At 44.3% G+C, this 16,561-nt stretch overlaps 1 protein-coding gene across 1 annotated transcript in view; it reads right to left on the bottom strand.

The window, feature by feature from the left end:
- The window catches only part of ALOX5 (arachidonate 5-lipoxygenase), a 153,554-nt gene that overhangs the window by 67,566 nt on the left and 69,427 nt on the right, over nucleotides 1–16,561 (bottom strand). Inside the window, exons 4-5 of the mRNA XM_077259082.1 lie at nucleotides 12,032–12,154; nucleotides 2,443–2,549 (exon numbers count right to left, since the gene is read on the bottom strand). Of these exons, the coding sequence (XP_077115197.1) occupies nucleotides 2,443–2,549; nucleotides 12,032–12,154 (230 nt within the window). The remainder of the gene's footprint in view (nucleotides 1–2,442; nucleotides 2,550–12,031; nucleotides 12,155–16,561) is intronic.

Raw genomic sequence — 16,561 nt, 5'->3', positions numbered from 1 at the left:
GCTGTGGAATCAGCACAAAGAATCGACATGCTGCGGAAAATACAACACAGCGTTTCCGTGTGGTATTTTCCGCAGCATGTGTGTGGCGCCCCAGGGTCCTGGTAGTCACAGTAGCATTGCTTTCCTCACGGAGAGAGTGATGTTAGGCTTGAAGGCAAGAAGGGATAACTGTAACCAGGTAAACACAAGCATGCAACACATTCACACTCCAGGCCACCAGGGGGAGCTTTTGATCCTATTTACTAGGTGACTCCCCATATATAAGGTAGTTTAGGAGGGAAAGCCAGAGAACAGTTCTTGCCTGGAAAGAGACTGGATCAGTCTGAGGCAGAAGAGGGTTTACAGAGCTGTGTAGCCGCAGTGCAGCAGTTCCTGGAAAGAGACATTCAGAAAGCCGAATTGATTGCAGTGAACGTGCAGGAGAGCAAAGCACAGGAGAGGATACCAGGGGGAGACCAGCCCCGAGCAGGCTGCCTGCTTCTGAGGCGCAGAGACCGGTAGCCGGGACACCGAGGTTGCAAGGTCCTCCACGACTTGCAGCAGAGACCGGCAGGACAGCTGAACTTCACGATACCTGTTCGCCTTAATACCCAGGAGGCACGGTGACACCTTTAGAGCCTGGGGCGTGCTAGAGTCCCTATAAACAGACTCAAGTCACCAGTCATACGGGTTATGACCTATCTTATACGGGGGACAGAGAGAGAGAGAACATCTGTGAGGACCTTATCTGAAGCCATAGGCCGTAAGGGACTACAACACCACGGCGCTAGAGGAAGGCTTTGATTTCCACCTGGATAAGGGGATTCCTAACTTGCTTCCAAGTCAGCCGGACCCTGCCTGCCCTGTGATCTGGTGCCCTGGACTGTGGCTGCCTGAAGACGACAGTAAATGCGGCGCCCCAGGGTCCTGGTCGTCACAGTGGTATTGCTTTCCTCTCGGGGAGAGTGATGCTACGTTTGGAGGCAAAGAAGGATAACTGCATCCAGGTATCACAAACATGCAACACATTCACACTCCAGGCCACCAGGGGGAGCTTCTGCTCCTATTTATTAGGTCACTCCCCATATATATGTATCTGGTAGTCTGTAGGGAAAGTAAGTTAGTTCCGGACATAGTCAGTTCCTGGCAGAGCTCCAGACAGGAGTTCTGTTAGTTCCGGACCAGAGTCTGAGGAGGATGGAAGGTTAAAGGAGCTGTGCATGCCCTCAGAGCTGCAGCTCCCAGAAAGAGACATTTAAAGGCAGAATTGTATTGCAGAGAGCGTGAAGGAAGTCGAAGCAAAGGAGAGGATACCAGAAGGGGACCAGCCCCGCTCAAGCTGTCTCCTTCTGAGGTGCAAGGTCCCGGAAGCCGGAACACCGAGGGAGTAAAGACCTCTACGCCTTATTTCAGAGACCGGCAGGACAGCTAATTGCAGGTTACCTGTCCGCACCTACACCCAGGAGGCACGGTGACACCTACAGAGCCGGGTTATCTAAGAGACCCTATAAACAAGCTCAAGTGACCAGTCATACGGGTTTTGTCCTATCCTATATGGGGGACAGAGAGAATGAAACACCACATCTGTGAGACCCTTATGTGAAGCCATAGGCAGTAAGGGACTACACCACCGCAGTGCAAGGGAAGGCTACTGATTTCCACCTGGACAAGGGAACTATTGACTTGCCTCCAAACCGGCCGGACTCTGCCTGCCCTGTGATCTGGTGCCCTGGACTGTGGATGCTGAAGTCTTCAGTAAAAGTAAAGAGACTGCAACCTTGTATCCTCGTTCTTCTCTGCGCTTCTCACCATACCACCATCTACACACCGGGAAGCCCTGGGGATACACTTCACCTGTGGGAAGGTATACCATCTAGCTGCCATAACATCACCCCAGCGGACCCCTTAAAGCAGCGTCGGTCACCCTGACCGAATACCACAGGTGGCGTCACGAATATAAACTCTTTTCCTTTAAAGACCTTTCCCCTTTAATACGGACGTCCCAGGGCCACGGACTGGGTCAGCCACTGTGACATCCCCCTGTGAACCGCAAAACCTGGTACCGAGTAACCCCTGGCCCGTTAGGCGACTCATAAACAAGGTAAAGAGACTGCAACTCTGTGTCCTCGTTCTTTACTGCACCATTCACCATCTTCCATCTACACACCGGGAGCCCTGGGGATACACTTCACCTGTGGGAAGGTATACCATCTAGCTGCCATAACATCACCCCAGAGGACCCCTTAAAGCAGCGTCGGTCCCCACTGACCGAATACCACAGGTGGTGTCACGAACATAAACTTTATTCCCTTTAAAGACCTTTCCCTTTTACATGGGCGCCCTGGGCCACGGACCGGGTGACATCCCCCTGTGAACGCTGGACCCGTTACCGCTGCGGATCCGCAGCCAAATCCGCAATGTGTGCACATAGCCTTGGAGTTACTTGAATCATCTGAAACTTACCTGAAATTGTATTACTAATTCTGACAAAAATACTTTCAAAGTCAGCAAAATCACTCCATGAGGACTGGAACATATGCATAAAACTGTTCACAAAGAGGTTTTCCATTCTGTAAAATATAAAATTAAACATGATATTAATGTAGATATGGGCGTACAGATGATTTCAGGGGAGAGAATGATCAAATATGGTTATCAAGCTTTACTTCTCAGCACTGAAACATCTGATTACTACAAAGCAGGTAGCATTTGTATTGCAGTTCTAGGGCCTATACAGCCATAACTGTAGAATCATTAGTAAAATTGCCCTGACAGGTTCCCTTTAAAGAAGTTTCCCTGAAAATCATTGACTTTCACTGTTTCCTGATTTTAGCAATTAATTACTTGATTCTATTCCAATAGGTTTTTATTAACATTTTCATAAATAGAAAGAATTGACATAAGTATTACAGGTAGATATAATAGGGTGAGGGGAGGGGGGTAGGGAAAAGGGAATATCAAGGAGAACTTATCTTATACACTGCTCAAAAAAATAAAGGGAACACTATAATCCCACATCCTAGATATCACTGAATGAAATATTCCATTTGTAAATCTCTATTCATTACATAGTGGAATGTGTTGAGAGCAATAAAACCTAAAAATGATCAACGTAAATCACAACTAATATCCCATGGAGGTCTGGAGTTGGAATGATGCTCAAAATCAAAGTGGAAAATGAAGTTACAGGCTGATCCAACTTCTGTGGAAATGCCTCAAGACAAGGAAATGAAGCTCAGTAGTGTGTGTGGCTTCCACGTGCCTGTACGACCTCCATACAATGTGTGGGTATGCTCCTGATGAGGCGGCGGATGGTCTCCTGAGGAATGTCCTTCCAGACCTGGACTAAAGCATCCGCCAACTCCTGGACAGTATTGGTGCAACGTGACATTGGTGGATGGTGCGAGACATGATGTCCCAGATGTGTTCAATCAGATTCAGGCCTGGGGAATGGGCGGGCCAGTCCATAGCTTCAATGCCTTCATCTTGCAGGAACTGCTGACACACTCCAGCCACATGAGGTGTGGCATTGTCCTGCATTAGGAGAAACCCGGGGCCAACCGCACCAGCATATGGTCTCACAAGGGGTCTGAGGATCTCATCTTTATACCTAATGGCAATCAGGCTACCTCTGGTGAGCACATGGAGGGCTGTGCGGCTCTCCAAAGAAATGCCACCCCACACCATTACTGACCCACTGCCAAATCGGTCATGCTGAAGGATGTTGCAGGCAGCAGATCGCTCTCCACGGCATCTCCAGACTCTGTCACGTCTGTCACATGTGATCAGTGTGAACCTGCTTTCATGTGTGAAGAGCACAGAGCTCTGTGGCAAATGCCAAGCGTCTTGCACGGTGTTGGGCTGTGAGCACAATCCCATCTGTGGACGTCGGCACTCAGACCATCCTCATGGAGTCAGTTTCTAACCATTTGTGCAGACACATGCACATTTGTGGCCTGCTGGAGGTCATTTTGCAGGGCTCTGGCAGTGCTCCTCTTGTTCCTCCTTGCTCAAAGGCTGAGGTAGCGGTCCTGTTTCTGGGTTGTTGCCCTCCTTCGGCCCCCTCCTCGTTGCCATCCTGGATGAGCTGCAGTACCTGAGCCACATGTGTGGGTTGTAGAGTCTGTATCATGCTACCACGAGTGTGAAAGCACAACCAACATTCAAAAGTGACCAAAACATCAGCCAGAAAGCATTGGTACTGAGATGTGGTCTGTGGTCCCCACCTGCAGAACCACTCCTTTATTGAGTGGGTCTTGATAATTGCCAATAATTTCCATCTGTTGTCTATTCCATTTGCACAACAGCATGTGAAATTGATTGTCAAACAGTGTTGCTTCCTAAGTGGACAATTTGATTTCACAGAAGTTTGTTTTACATGGAGTCATATTCTGTTGTTTAAGTGTTCCCTTTATTTTTTTGAGCAGTGTGCTTACAGCTACATTGTTAATAAGCAAGTAATACCGTTTAGCATATAAGGTAGTACCTGTGTTGTGGTGTTGTTCAAGAAAAGGAAACAACAATTTAAAACAACAATAAAAACAATAACAATAACAACGAATGTTTCAATTAAAGAGGTACATAATCTTGAGGAAAACTTAGGGGTAGATTTTGTTCCAGCGAGTCCATTTCTTTGAGAATTAAGCGTGATTGTCGTTGGCTATTGCAAATTTAAATTCATAGGATCTATGAAGAGAGATTTTCTCGATTAAGTCTGTGAATTTTTGGGGAAATTGATCCTTCCAGTGGAAATCCATTGCGCTTTTAACCACTTGTAGAATGTGGATAATTATGGATCTAATGTCTGGCTTGAAGTCTCCTAGGTCAAAGGATAGCAGAGCCAGCTGTGGAGAGAGATCAATGATTGTGCCTGCTAATTTATTAATAAGAGTGGAGGTTTGAGACCAAAGTGGTTTTATTTTGGGGCACTTCCAGAAAACATGGACAAGATCCCCATGGTGACCGCAATTCCTTCAACATAACGAGGAGTGTTCTGGATTAAAATATGCTAGTCTTGCAGGAGTATAGTACCGCCTTGATGTGAGCTTATAATGTGTTTCTTGTAGTGTCATGGATAAGTTTGACGCGTAAGTGAATGATAAAGCGTCTTCCCATTTTTCAAGACTGAAGGATATCTTCAGATCTTTCTCCCATTTAGTCATACATGCATTCTTTGTCATCTCACTGTCATGGTTGAACCAATCATAAATATAACTGTGACTCCAGAAAATCCTGTGGCTGATATAGCATAGGAGATTTACTGTTGCTTCAGAGAAATTTGTTTTTTTCTGGATCCAAGAAGTATCGTTTCTCCTTGTGGAGAGTGACATGTTAAACATGTCGAGGTGAGGAAACTTAAAGCCACAATGCTCCTCTGGGAAATATGCAAATTGTCTCTTCATCGAGGAAGAGGACTAGAACTCTAGTGCCACCTATTGGAAGTAGCAATCCTAACAGTCAATGTCGACTCTTTAACGAGCCTTGTCACATGACTTAGGATAAAAGCCAAACCAGAATCTCAATTTGCCTTTTTTTCTGGAGAAAGACTTGGATTTAATCTCTGAGGATTGTGTGCTGGAGAAATAGTGAAGACGGGAGGTTATATTTAATTTTTAAGTCACTGTATTTAGAAAAGTTCTTTCCGTCATGTACATGTCCCAGTTTTTTAACCCCTTTCTGATATCGGACGTACTATCCCGTCGAGGTGGGGTGGGCCCGTATGACCACCGACGGGATAGTACGACCAGCGCGATCGGACGCGCTCACGGGGGGAGCGCGGCCGATCGCGGCCGGGTGTCAGCTGATTATCATAGCTGACATCCGGCACTATGTGCCAGGAGTGGTCACGGACCGACCCCGGCACATTAACCCCCGGCAGACTGCGATCAAACATGATCGCAGTGTTCCGGGGGTATAGGGAAGCATCGCGCAGGGAGGGGGCTCCCTGCGTGCTTCCCTGAGACCTTCGGAGCAACGCGATGTGATCGCATTGCTACGAGCGTCTCTTACCTCCTATCCCTGCAGGCCCCGGATCCAAAATGGCCACGGGGCTGCATCCGGGTCCTGCAGGGACTACTTCCGGGTCCAGAGCAGGCGCTGGTAAGCCTGCAGTGCTGTAAGTCAGATCGCTGATCTGACAGAGTGCTGTGCAAACTGTCAAATCAGCGATCTGTGATGTCCCCCCCTGGGACAAAGTAAAAAAGTATGTGTAAAAAAAAAAAAAAAAAACTAAATAAAGAAAAAAAAAATATTATTCCCATAAATACATTTCTTTATCTAAATAAAAAAAACTAAACAATAAAAGTACACATATTTAGTATCGCCGTGTCCGTAAGGACCCAACCTATAAAACTGTCCCACTAGTTAACCCCTTCAGTGAACACCGTAAGAAAAAAAAAAAACGAGGCAAAAAAACAACGCTTTATTATCATGCCGCCGAACAAACAGGGGAATAACACGTGATCAAAAAGACGGATATAAATAAACATGGTACCGCTGAAAACGTCATCTTGTCCCGCAAAAAACGAGCTGCCATACAGCATCATAAGCAAAAAACTAAAAAGTTATAGTCCTCAGAATAAAGCGGTGCCAAAATAATTATTTTTTCTATAAAATAGTTTTTATCGTATAAAAGCGCCAAAACATAAAAAAATGATATAAATGAGGTATTGCTGTAATCGTACTGACCCGAAGAATAAAACTGCTTTATCAATTTTACCAAACGTGGAACGGTATAAACGCCTCCCCCAAAAGAAATTCATGAATAGCTGGTTTTTGGTCACTCTGCCTCACCAAAATCAGAATAAAAAGCGATCAAAAACTGTTACGTGTCCGAAAATTTTACCAATAAACACGTCAACTCGTCCCGCAAAAAATAAGACCTCACATGACTCTGTGGACCAAAATATGGAAAAATTATAGGTCTCAAAATGTGGTGACGCAAAAACTTTTTTGCTATAAAAAGCGTCTTTTAGTGTGTGACAGCTGCCAATCATAAAAATCCACTATAAAAAAACGCTATAAAAGTAAATCAAACCCCCCTTCATCACCCCCTTAGTTAGGGAAAAATAATAAAATTTAAAAAATGTATTTATTTCCATTTTCACAATAGGGTTAGGGCTAGGGTTAGGGCTAGGGTTAGGGCTAAGGTTAGGGTTAGGGCTAGGGATAGGGTTAGGGCTAGGTTTAGGGTTAGGGTTAGGGCTAGGGTTAGGGCTAGGGTTAGGGTTAGGGTTGGGGCTAGGGTTGGAGCTAAAGTTAGGGTTAGGGTTGGAGCTAAAGTTAGAGTTAGGGTTGGGGCTAAAGTTAGGGTTAGGGTTGGGGCTAAAGTTAGGGTTAGGGTTGGGGCTAAAGTTAGGGTTAGGGTTGGGGCTAAAGTTAGGATTAGGGTTTGGATTACATTTACGGTTGGGATTAGGGTTGGGATTAGAGTTAGGGGTGTGTCAGGGTTAGGGGTGTGGTTAGGGTTACCGTTGGGATTAGGGTTAGGGGTGTGTTTGGATTAGGGTTTCAGGTAGAATTGGGGAGTTTCCACTGTTTAGGCACATCAGGGGCTCTCCAAACGCGACATGGCGTCCGATCTCAATTCCAGCCAATTCTGCGTTGAAAAAGTAAAACAGTGCTCCTTCCCTTCCAAGCTCTCCCGTGCGCCCAAACGGGTTTACCCCAACATATGGGGTATCAGCGTACTTGGGACAAATTGGACAACAACTTTTGGGGTCCAAGTTCTCTTGTTATCCTTGGGAAAATAAAAATTTGGGGGCCTAAAAATCATTTTTGTGGGAAAAAAAGGATTTTTTATTTTCACGGCTCTGCGTTGTAAACTGTAGTGAAACACTTGGGGGTTCAAAGTTCTCACAACACATCTAGATAAGTTCCTTGGGAGGTCTAGTTTCCAATATGGGGTCACTTGTGGGGGGTTTCTACTGTTTGGGTACATCAGGGGCTCTGCAAAAGCAACGTGACGCCTGCAGACCAATCCATCTAAGTCTGCATTCCAAATGGCGCTCCTTCCCTTCCGAGCTCTGCCATGCACCCAAACAGTGGTTCCCCCCCACATACGGGGCATCAGCGTACTCAGGACAAATTGGACAACAACTTTTGGGGTCCAATTTCTCCTGTTACCCTTGGGAAAATACAATACTGGGGGCTAAAAAATAATTTTTGTGAAAATTTTTTTTTTTTATTTTCACGGCTCTGCGTTATAAACTGTAGTGAAACACTTGGGGGTTCAAAGTTCTCACAACACATCTAGATAAGTTCCTTGGGAGGTCTAGTTTCCAATATGGGGTCACTTGTGGGGGGTTTCTACTGTTTGGGTACATCAGGGGCTCTGCAAATGCAATGTGACGGCTGCAGACCAATCCATCTAAGTCTGCATTCCAAATGGCGCTCCTTCCCTTCCGAGCTCTGCCATGCGTCCAAACATAGGTTCCCCCCCACATACGGGGTATCAGCGTACTCAGGACAAATTGGACAACAACTATTGGGGTCCAATTTATCCTGTTACCCTTGTGAAAATACAAAACTGGGGGCTAAAAAATCATTTTTGTGAAAAAATTTTTTTTTTATTTTCACGACTCTGCGTTATAAACTGTAGTAAAACACTTCTAGATGAGTTCCTTAGGGGGTCTACTTTCCAAAATGGTGTCACTTGTGGGTGTTTTTAATGTTTAGGCACATCAGGGGCTCTCCAAACGCGACATGGTGTCCCATCTCAATTCCAGTCAATTTTGCATTGAAAAGTAAAATGGCGCTCCTTCCCTTCCGAGCTCTGCCATGCGCCCAAACAGTGGTTTACACCCACATATGGGGTATCAGCGTACTCAGGACAAATTGCACAACAATTTTTTGGGTCCAATTTCTTCTCTTACACTTGGGAAAATAAAAAATTGTTGTCGAAAAATCATTTTTCTGAAAAAATGTGATTTTTTTATTTTTACGGCTCTGCATTATAAACTTCTGTGAAGCACTTGGTGGGTCAAAGTGCTCACCACACATCTAGATAAGTTCCTTATGGGGTCTACTTTCCAAAATGGTGTCACTTGTGGGGGGTTTCAATGTTTAGGCACATCAGGGGCTCTCCAAACGCAACATGGCGTCCCATCTCAATTCCAGTCAATTTTGCATTGAAAAGTAAAATGACGCTCCTTTCCTTCCGAGCTCTGCCATGCGCCCAAACAGTGGTTTACCCCCACATATGGGGTATCAGCATACTCAGGACAAATTGTACAACAACTTTCGGGTCCATTTTCTCCTGTTACCCTTGGTAAAATAAAACAAATTGGAGCTGAAATAAATTTTGTGTGAAAAAAAGTTAAATGTTCATTTTTATTTAAACATTCCAAAAATTCCTGTGAAACACCTGAAGGGTTAATAAACTTATTGAATGTGATTTGAGCACCTTGAGGGGTGCAGTTTTTAGAATGGTGTCACACTTGGGTATTTTCTATCATATAGACCCCTCAAAATGACTTCAAATGAGATGTGGTCCCTAAAAAAAAATGGTGTTGTAAAAATGAGAAATTTCTGGTCAACTTTTAACCCTTATAACTCCCTAACAAAAAAAAATTTTGGTTCCAAAATTGTGCTGATGTAAAGTAGACATGTGGGAAATGTTACTTATTAAGTATTTTGCATGACATATCTCTGTGATTTAAGGGCATAAAAATTCAAAGTTGGAAAATTGCGAAATTTTCAAAATTTTCGCCAAATTTCCATTTTTTTCACAAATAAACGCAGGTAATATCAAAGACATTTTACCACTATCATGAAGTACAATATGTCACGAGAAAACAATGTCAGAATCACCGGGATCCGTTGAAGCGTTCCAGAGTTATAACCTCATAAAGGGACAGTGGTTAGAATTGTAAAAATTGGCCTGGTCATTAACGTACAAACCACCCTTGGGGGTAAAGGGGTTAATACCTTTTTTCTGACCAAATTGAGGGGAGTGCCTCGTGGTCGAATGATAGAATGAGAGAAAGCGGTAGTTTTTTTGAGACGTTCATTTTAGGAGTTCCTCTTTTGGCTTGGACAGTTTTTTCCAAGCATGAGTAACTGCCAGGAAGGGAGGTTGAGCTGAGAGAATAGTTTGTTAAAGTTTTCAATATTAAGTTGCTTGGATGTCTATTTTTATTTAGCACAGTTCCTAGATCCATCCATGCTGGCGGTTTGTCACGTGACAACCAATGGGTATTAATTACTTGATTTTAACAATCATTTACACATTCCATGTATGGCGAAGTTCACATGTCAAGTAATTGTCTGCTTGAATCAGTTTTCAATAGATTTCAATGTTAAAAAAGGTTGCAATCCATTTTTTCTATATAGACAGAAATGTTGTGTCTGATAATTTTTTCCTTTTAGGAGATAAGCCAATGTATTGCCAGCTTAACCCCTTCACGAACTTGGAATTTCCTGTTTTTGCTTTTTTGTTTTTTGCTTCCCTTCTCACCAAAGCCATAAGTTTATTATTTTTCAATATGGCGATATGATGGCTTGGTTTTTTTGTAGGATGAGTTGTACTTTTAGAATAACACCGTTTATTTTAAAATTCCAAGTGCTGTCAATTTGCAAAAAAAAGTGCAATTCCACAATTGTTTTTTGGGCTTTTTTTTTTACCATATTTATTAAATGCTAAAAGTGACCTGCCATTATTACTCTCCAAATCATTACGATTTTGAGATACCAAACATGTATAGATTCTTTTTTATTTAAGTGATAAAAAAATCCACAATTTGAAAGAAAAAAAAAAGGTACCATTTTCCGAGATCAGTAGAGTCTCATTTTTTGTGTCGTGATATGGGGCTGGGTGAGGGTGTATTTTTTGTACACCGAGCTGACGTTTTTATTGATACCATTTTGGGATAGATACAGTGTTTTGATCGCCCGTTATTGCATCTTATTGCAATGCTGCGGTGACCAAAAAACGGAATTCTGACATTTTGATTTTTCTTCTCATTATGCCATTTAACGATCCGAATAATTGTTTTTATATTTTGATAGATTGGGCATTTGTTATCGCAGCGATGCCAAATATGTGTTTTTTTTCTTTCTGTCTTTTTTTTTTGTTTTATTTTGAATGGGGCAAAAAGGAGGCGATTTTAACTTTTATATTTTTTTTTTAATTTTTTAAAGATTTTTTAAGACATTTCTTTTATACTTTTCACTGACTTCAAAAGTCTCCTTCAGACCTGCTATGTGTAGCAGAAATCATCATCTCCTATGAATGTCGGCCACGGCCGGCATTCATAGGAGATCTACAATGACAAGCACGGGAGTCTTCTGCAAACCCCCGGATTTCAAGCCAATTTATCGACGACCTGCAATCATTTGACAGAGGCGCCAATGGGAGGGGTTTGTGACGAGCGGCCACTTTGCACGAGTTAAATGCCACTATCAGAGATTGACAATGGCATTTAACATGTTAACAGCCACAGGTGGATCGTGATTCCACCAGCAGCAGATAGGGACACATCAACTGTCATTTGCGAAAGATGCGGGCTCAGTGCTGGAGCCCGCATAAAAAGGAGGGATACAACCTATGACTTACCTATGCATTATGGGTCATTAAGGGGTTAAAGGGTTTTTCTACTAATTGCACAACCCCTTCTCAATTTGTATATTCCCCTGTATAAGATAAAAATGGCTTTTACTCACCTCCCGTGTCATCGGCATTCCAGCGATGATGGCACATGTGCCATACAGCCAATCAGTTGCCACTTCACTATCACATCCTTTGGGTGAAACTGACACCTAGAAGAAGTGAGACCTGCTGCTGTTTTCTGACTTCATTGGAATGTCAGTTACATCCAGTCTATGAGAGAGTGAAGCAGCCGCTGATCGGCTGCACGGCTCACATCATATAACGTCTGAGAGAGTCAGAGCCGCCATCATTAATTGGTGTTGACACCGAACAAGTGGACAAGTGACAGTGTAGAAAAAGCTTTACAATTTTCATGAACTGTGATATACAACAATTTCAAACTTCACGTGTCTGGTATTTAACGCAAAGTACATGTTTAATATTTTTTTGCTTTTTTATACTTACGCTTTTGTGTAGTTCAAGATGAAGTCAACTCCCTTTTCACTATCAAACTGTATGTCATGGGGTAAATCACTATGAGAGTGAGCATCAATACTCAATGGGAAGCCAGGATGCCATTCTTTCCATCTGTGGAACGTAAGATCACTATTAACATTAGAAGATAATCTCATTCGTAAAATCCAAATGTTATAAAATAAAAGATAAAAAGTACGCTGATATAAACAATCGATGTTCCAATAATGCTATGTTATGATATGGTTTCCATACATGTTAGGTGTTTGGGCCTTAGCTGCTTGGCGAGACTCAAAGTTTCAAAAAGTCATCAAATTAAAGCACCATTAAAATCAATTTCTACAAGAATGGCAGACCTGGGCAAAGTGCGGCCCGTGGGCTACATCCGGCCCTCTGGCTGTCTCAGTCTGGCACATTGACCGAGACAGCCGTAGGGCTGAAAACCTGAGGTCCGCAGGCCACACCGTGCCCACCCGCTTGTCTTCCGCAGTCAGCATTGGTGAAGGAGGGGCCTCCAGCCACGTCCTCCACCAATCAGCATGTGAAACAGTTGACGCGATGATGTCATGTCATCGTGTCAGCTGTGTACCGCTGGAGAGTCAAGCATCGGAGACAGCAACAGAAGCAGAAGCAGGGCCACTGGGAACGGGACCGAGGTGAGTGTGTGGTGTTTTTTTTTTCCCATGTGTATGAACATGGGGATTCTATAGGGTGAACATGGGGATTCTATGGCAGTGAACATGGGGATTCTATGGGGTGAACAATACCATCTTACTACTATTATTATTTATTATTATAACACCATTTATTCCATGGCGCTTTACATGTGATGAGGGGTATAAATAATAAAAACAAGTACAGTAATTTTAAATAATACAAGTCAGGACTGGTACAGGATGAGAGAGAAACCTGCCCGCAAGGGCTCACAATCTACAAGGGATGTGTGAGCAGGTATCAGGATGCCTTAAAGGGAACCTGTCACCACGTTTTTGGAAGATGGGATAAAAATAGCGTTAAATAGGGGCAGAGGTGGGCGTTACATTAGTGTGTGTGTTATGCGTTTATTACTCACCTAAGTTGCCGAAATAACTTTCCAAAGTCTCCGTTTTCGCCTGTCAATCAGGCTGGTCAGGTCGCATGGGCGTTGTCTTCCCCCAGATTTGGCGTAGTTTTCCGTTGGTGGCGTAGTGGTGTGCGCATGCCCAAAGTCCGGAATCCTCTTCCAGGGGATTTAAAATAGCGCGGTGTTCGTTATTGCATTGGTGATCGGTGGGCACGGCCATCTTCCTTTGGCCGCGCGTGCGCAGAAGCGGCGCTCTGCTGGCCGCGGCTTCAGGAAAATGGCCGCCGCGATATCCATCTGCGCACGCGCGGCATCCCGCGGCCATTTTCCTGAAGCCGCGGCCAGCAGAGCGTGAGGATACAGTAGGCGAGGGGAGAGCTGGTTGTACAGTGGCTTAGTCGACCGATGGTTGCTGCAGGTTGTAGGCTTGTCGGAAGAGGTAAGTCTTCAGGTTCTTTTTGAAGGTTTCCATGGTAGGCGAGAGTCTGATATGTTGTGGCAGAGAATTCCAGAGTAGGGGTGATGCATGGGAGAAATCTTGTATGCGATTGTGGGAAGAGGAGATAAGAGGGGAGTAGAGAAGGAGATCTCATGACCGTGAGGATCGGAGGTTGCGTGTAGGTAAGTACCAGGCAGGGCCGGACTGGGACTAAAATTCAGCCCTGGCATTTGAAGTTACACAGGCCCACTTGTCACATGGTGACTGTATAATATCTTTGTACACTTGTAGGCAGGGCCGGTTTTAGGCAAAGTGGGGCCCTAGGCAAAGTTTAAAATGGGTCCCCAAATGCTAACATATTGCACATCACACAGAAGCCTTTCTGTTGTATTTACGTGCGCTGAGTTCAGGCCGCTAAACGAGTTTGATCGACAATACTGAAGTTGTTCAACGCTTGTTTCCCGGCCTCTTTCCACCAGCTGAGGAATAATGATGAGACAGAACGATCACTAATAGATCACCATACAGTATCATGTTTTCAGCAGCACATCTACAGTTTACACTGGCAATGTGCTGCTGACAACAAGGCTTTTTGTTCCAGCAAAAACAATCCGAATATGCAGCATTTTACTTGTTTAGTAAAATACACCCCATAGTCCTCCATATATTATAATGTGCTCCATAGTCCTCCATATAGTATAATACACTCCCTATAGTCCTCCATATATTAAAATACACTGCTCAGTCCTCCACATAGTATAATACACTCCTCATAGTCCTCCATATAGCATAATACAATCCTCATAGTCCTCCATATAGCATAATACAATCCTCATAGTGCTCCATATAGTATAATGCACTGCCACAGTCATCCATGTAGTACAATTCACTTCCCATAGTATAATGCACCTCATAGTTCTTCATATAGTATAACGTATTCCCCATAGTCCTCGATACAGTATAATGCAGCCCACATATAGTATAATGCAGCCACCCCAGAGTATAATGCAGCCACCCCAGAGTATAATGCAGCCACCCCAGAGTATAATGCAGCCACCCCAGAGTATAATGCAGCCACCCCAGAGTATAATGCAGCCACCCCACAGAGTATAATGCAGCCACCCCAGAGTATGTAACCCCCATAGAATATAATACAGCCCACCTCCCCATAATATATAATGTAGCCCCCCATAGAATATAATGCAGCCCCCATAGTATATAACGCAGCCTCCCCCATAGAATATAATATACCCCCACAATAGTATATAACACAGCCACATAGTACATAACATGGCCTCCCCCATAGAATATAATATACTCCCCATAGTATATAGCAAAGCCCGCATATTATATAGCACAAACCGCATAGTATACAGCACAGCCTGCATACTATAGCACAGCTCGCGTAGTAGATAACACAGCCCACACAGCAGTATTCAGCACAGACCACACAGTAGTATACAGCACAGACCACACAGTAGTATACAGCACAGCCCACGTAGAAGTATACAGCACAGTCCACACAGTAGTATACAGCACAGCCCACAGAGTAATATATACAGCACAGCCCACAAAGTAATATATACAGCACAGCCCACAAAGTAATATATACAGCACAGCCCACAGAGAACTATATACAGCACAGCCCACAGAGAACTATATACAGCACAGCCCACAGAGAACTATATACAGCACAGCCCACAGAGAACTATATACAGCACAGCCCACAGAGAACTATATAAAGCACAGCCCAGAGTACTATATACAGCACAGCCCAGAGTACTATATAAAGCACAGCCCAGAGAGTACTATATACAGCACAGCCCAGAGAGTACTATATACAGCACAGCCCACAGAGTACTATATACAGCACAGCCCACAGAGTACTATATACAGCACAGCCCACAGAGTACTATACACAGCACAGCCCACAGAGTACTATATACAGCACAGCCCACAGAGTACTATATACAGCACAGCCCACAGAGTACTATATACAGCACAGCCCACAGAGTACTATATACAGCACAGCCCACAGAGAACTATATACAGCACACAGTAGTATACAGCACAGAGCACAGCCCACAGAGAACTATATACAGCCCACAGTAGTATACAGCACAGCCCACAGAGAACTATATACAGCACAGCCCACAGAGAACTATATACAGCCCAGAGCACAGCCCACAGAGAACTATATACAGCCCACAGTAGCATACAGCACAGAGCACAGCCCACAGATAACTATATACAGCCCACAGCAGTATACAGCACAGAGCACAGCCCACAGAGAACTATATACAGCCCACAGCAGTATACAGCACAGAGCACAGCCCACAGAGAACTATATACAGCCCACAGCAGTATACAGCACAGAGCACAGCCCACAGAGAACTATATACAGCCCACAGCAGTATACAGCAGAGCACAGCCCACAGAGAACTATATACAGCCCACAGCAGTATACAGCACAGAGCACAGCCCACAGAGAACTATATACAGCCCACAGCAGTATACAGCACAGAGCACAGCCCACAGAGAACTATATACAGCCCACAGCAGTATACAGCACAGAGCACAGCCCACAGAGAACTATATACAGCCCACAGCAGTATACAGCACAGAGCACAGCCCACAGAGAACTATATACAGCCCACAGCAGTATACAGCACAGAGCACAGCCCACAGAGAACTATATACAGCCCACAGCAGTATACAGCACAGAGCACAGCCCACAGAGAACTATATACAGCCCACAGCAGTATACAGCACAGAGCACAGCCCACAGAGAACTACATACAGCCCACAGCAGTATACAGCACAGAGCACAGCCCACAGAGAACTATATACAGCCCACAGCAGTATACAGCACAGCCCACAGAGAACTATATATAGCACAGAGCACACAGTAGTATACAGCACAGAGCACAGCCCACAGAGAACTATATACAGCCCACAGCAGTATACAGCACAGAGCACAGCCCACAGAGAACTATATACAGCCCACAGCAGTATACAG

Source organism: Ranitomeya variabilis, chromosome 4 (assembly GCF_051348905.1).
Source record: "Ranitomeya variabilis isolate aRanVar5 chromosome 4, aRanVar5.hap1, whole genome shotgun sequence".
Taxonomy (NCBI): Eukaryota; Metazoa; Chordata; class Amphibia; order Anura; family Dendrobatidae; genus Ranitomeya; species Ranitomeya variabilis.
The sequence above is the reverse complement of the archived record's forward strand: the minus strand, read 5'-3'. Positions and strand labels throughout refer to the sequence as shown.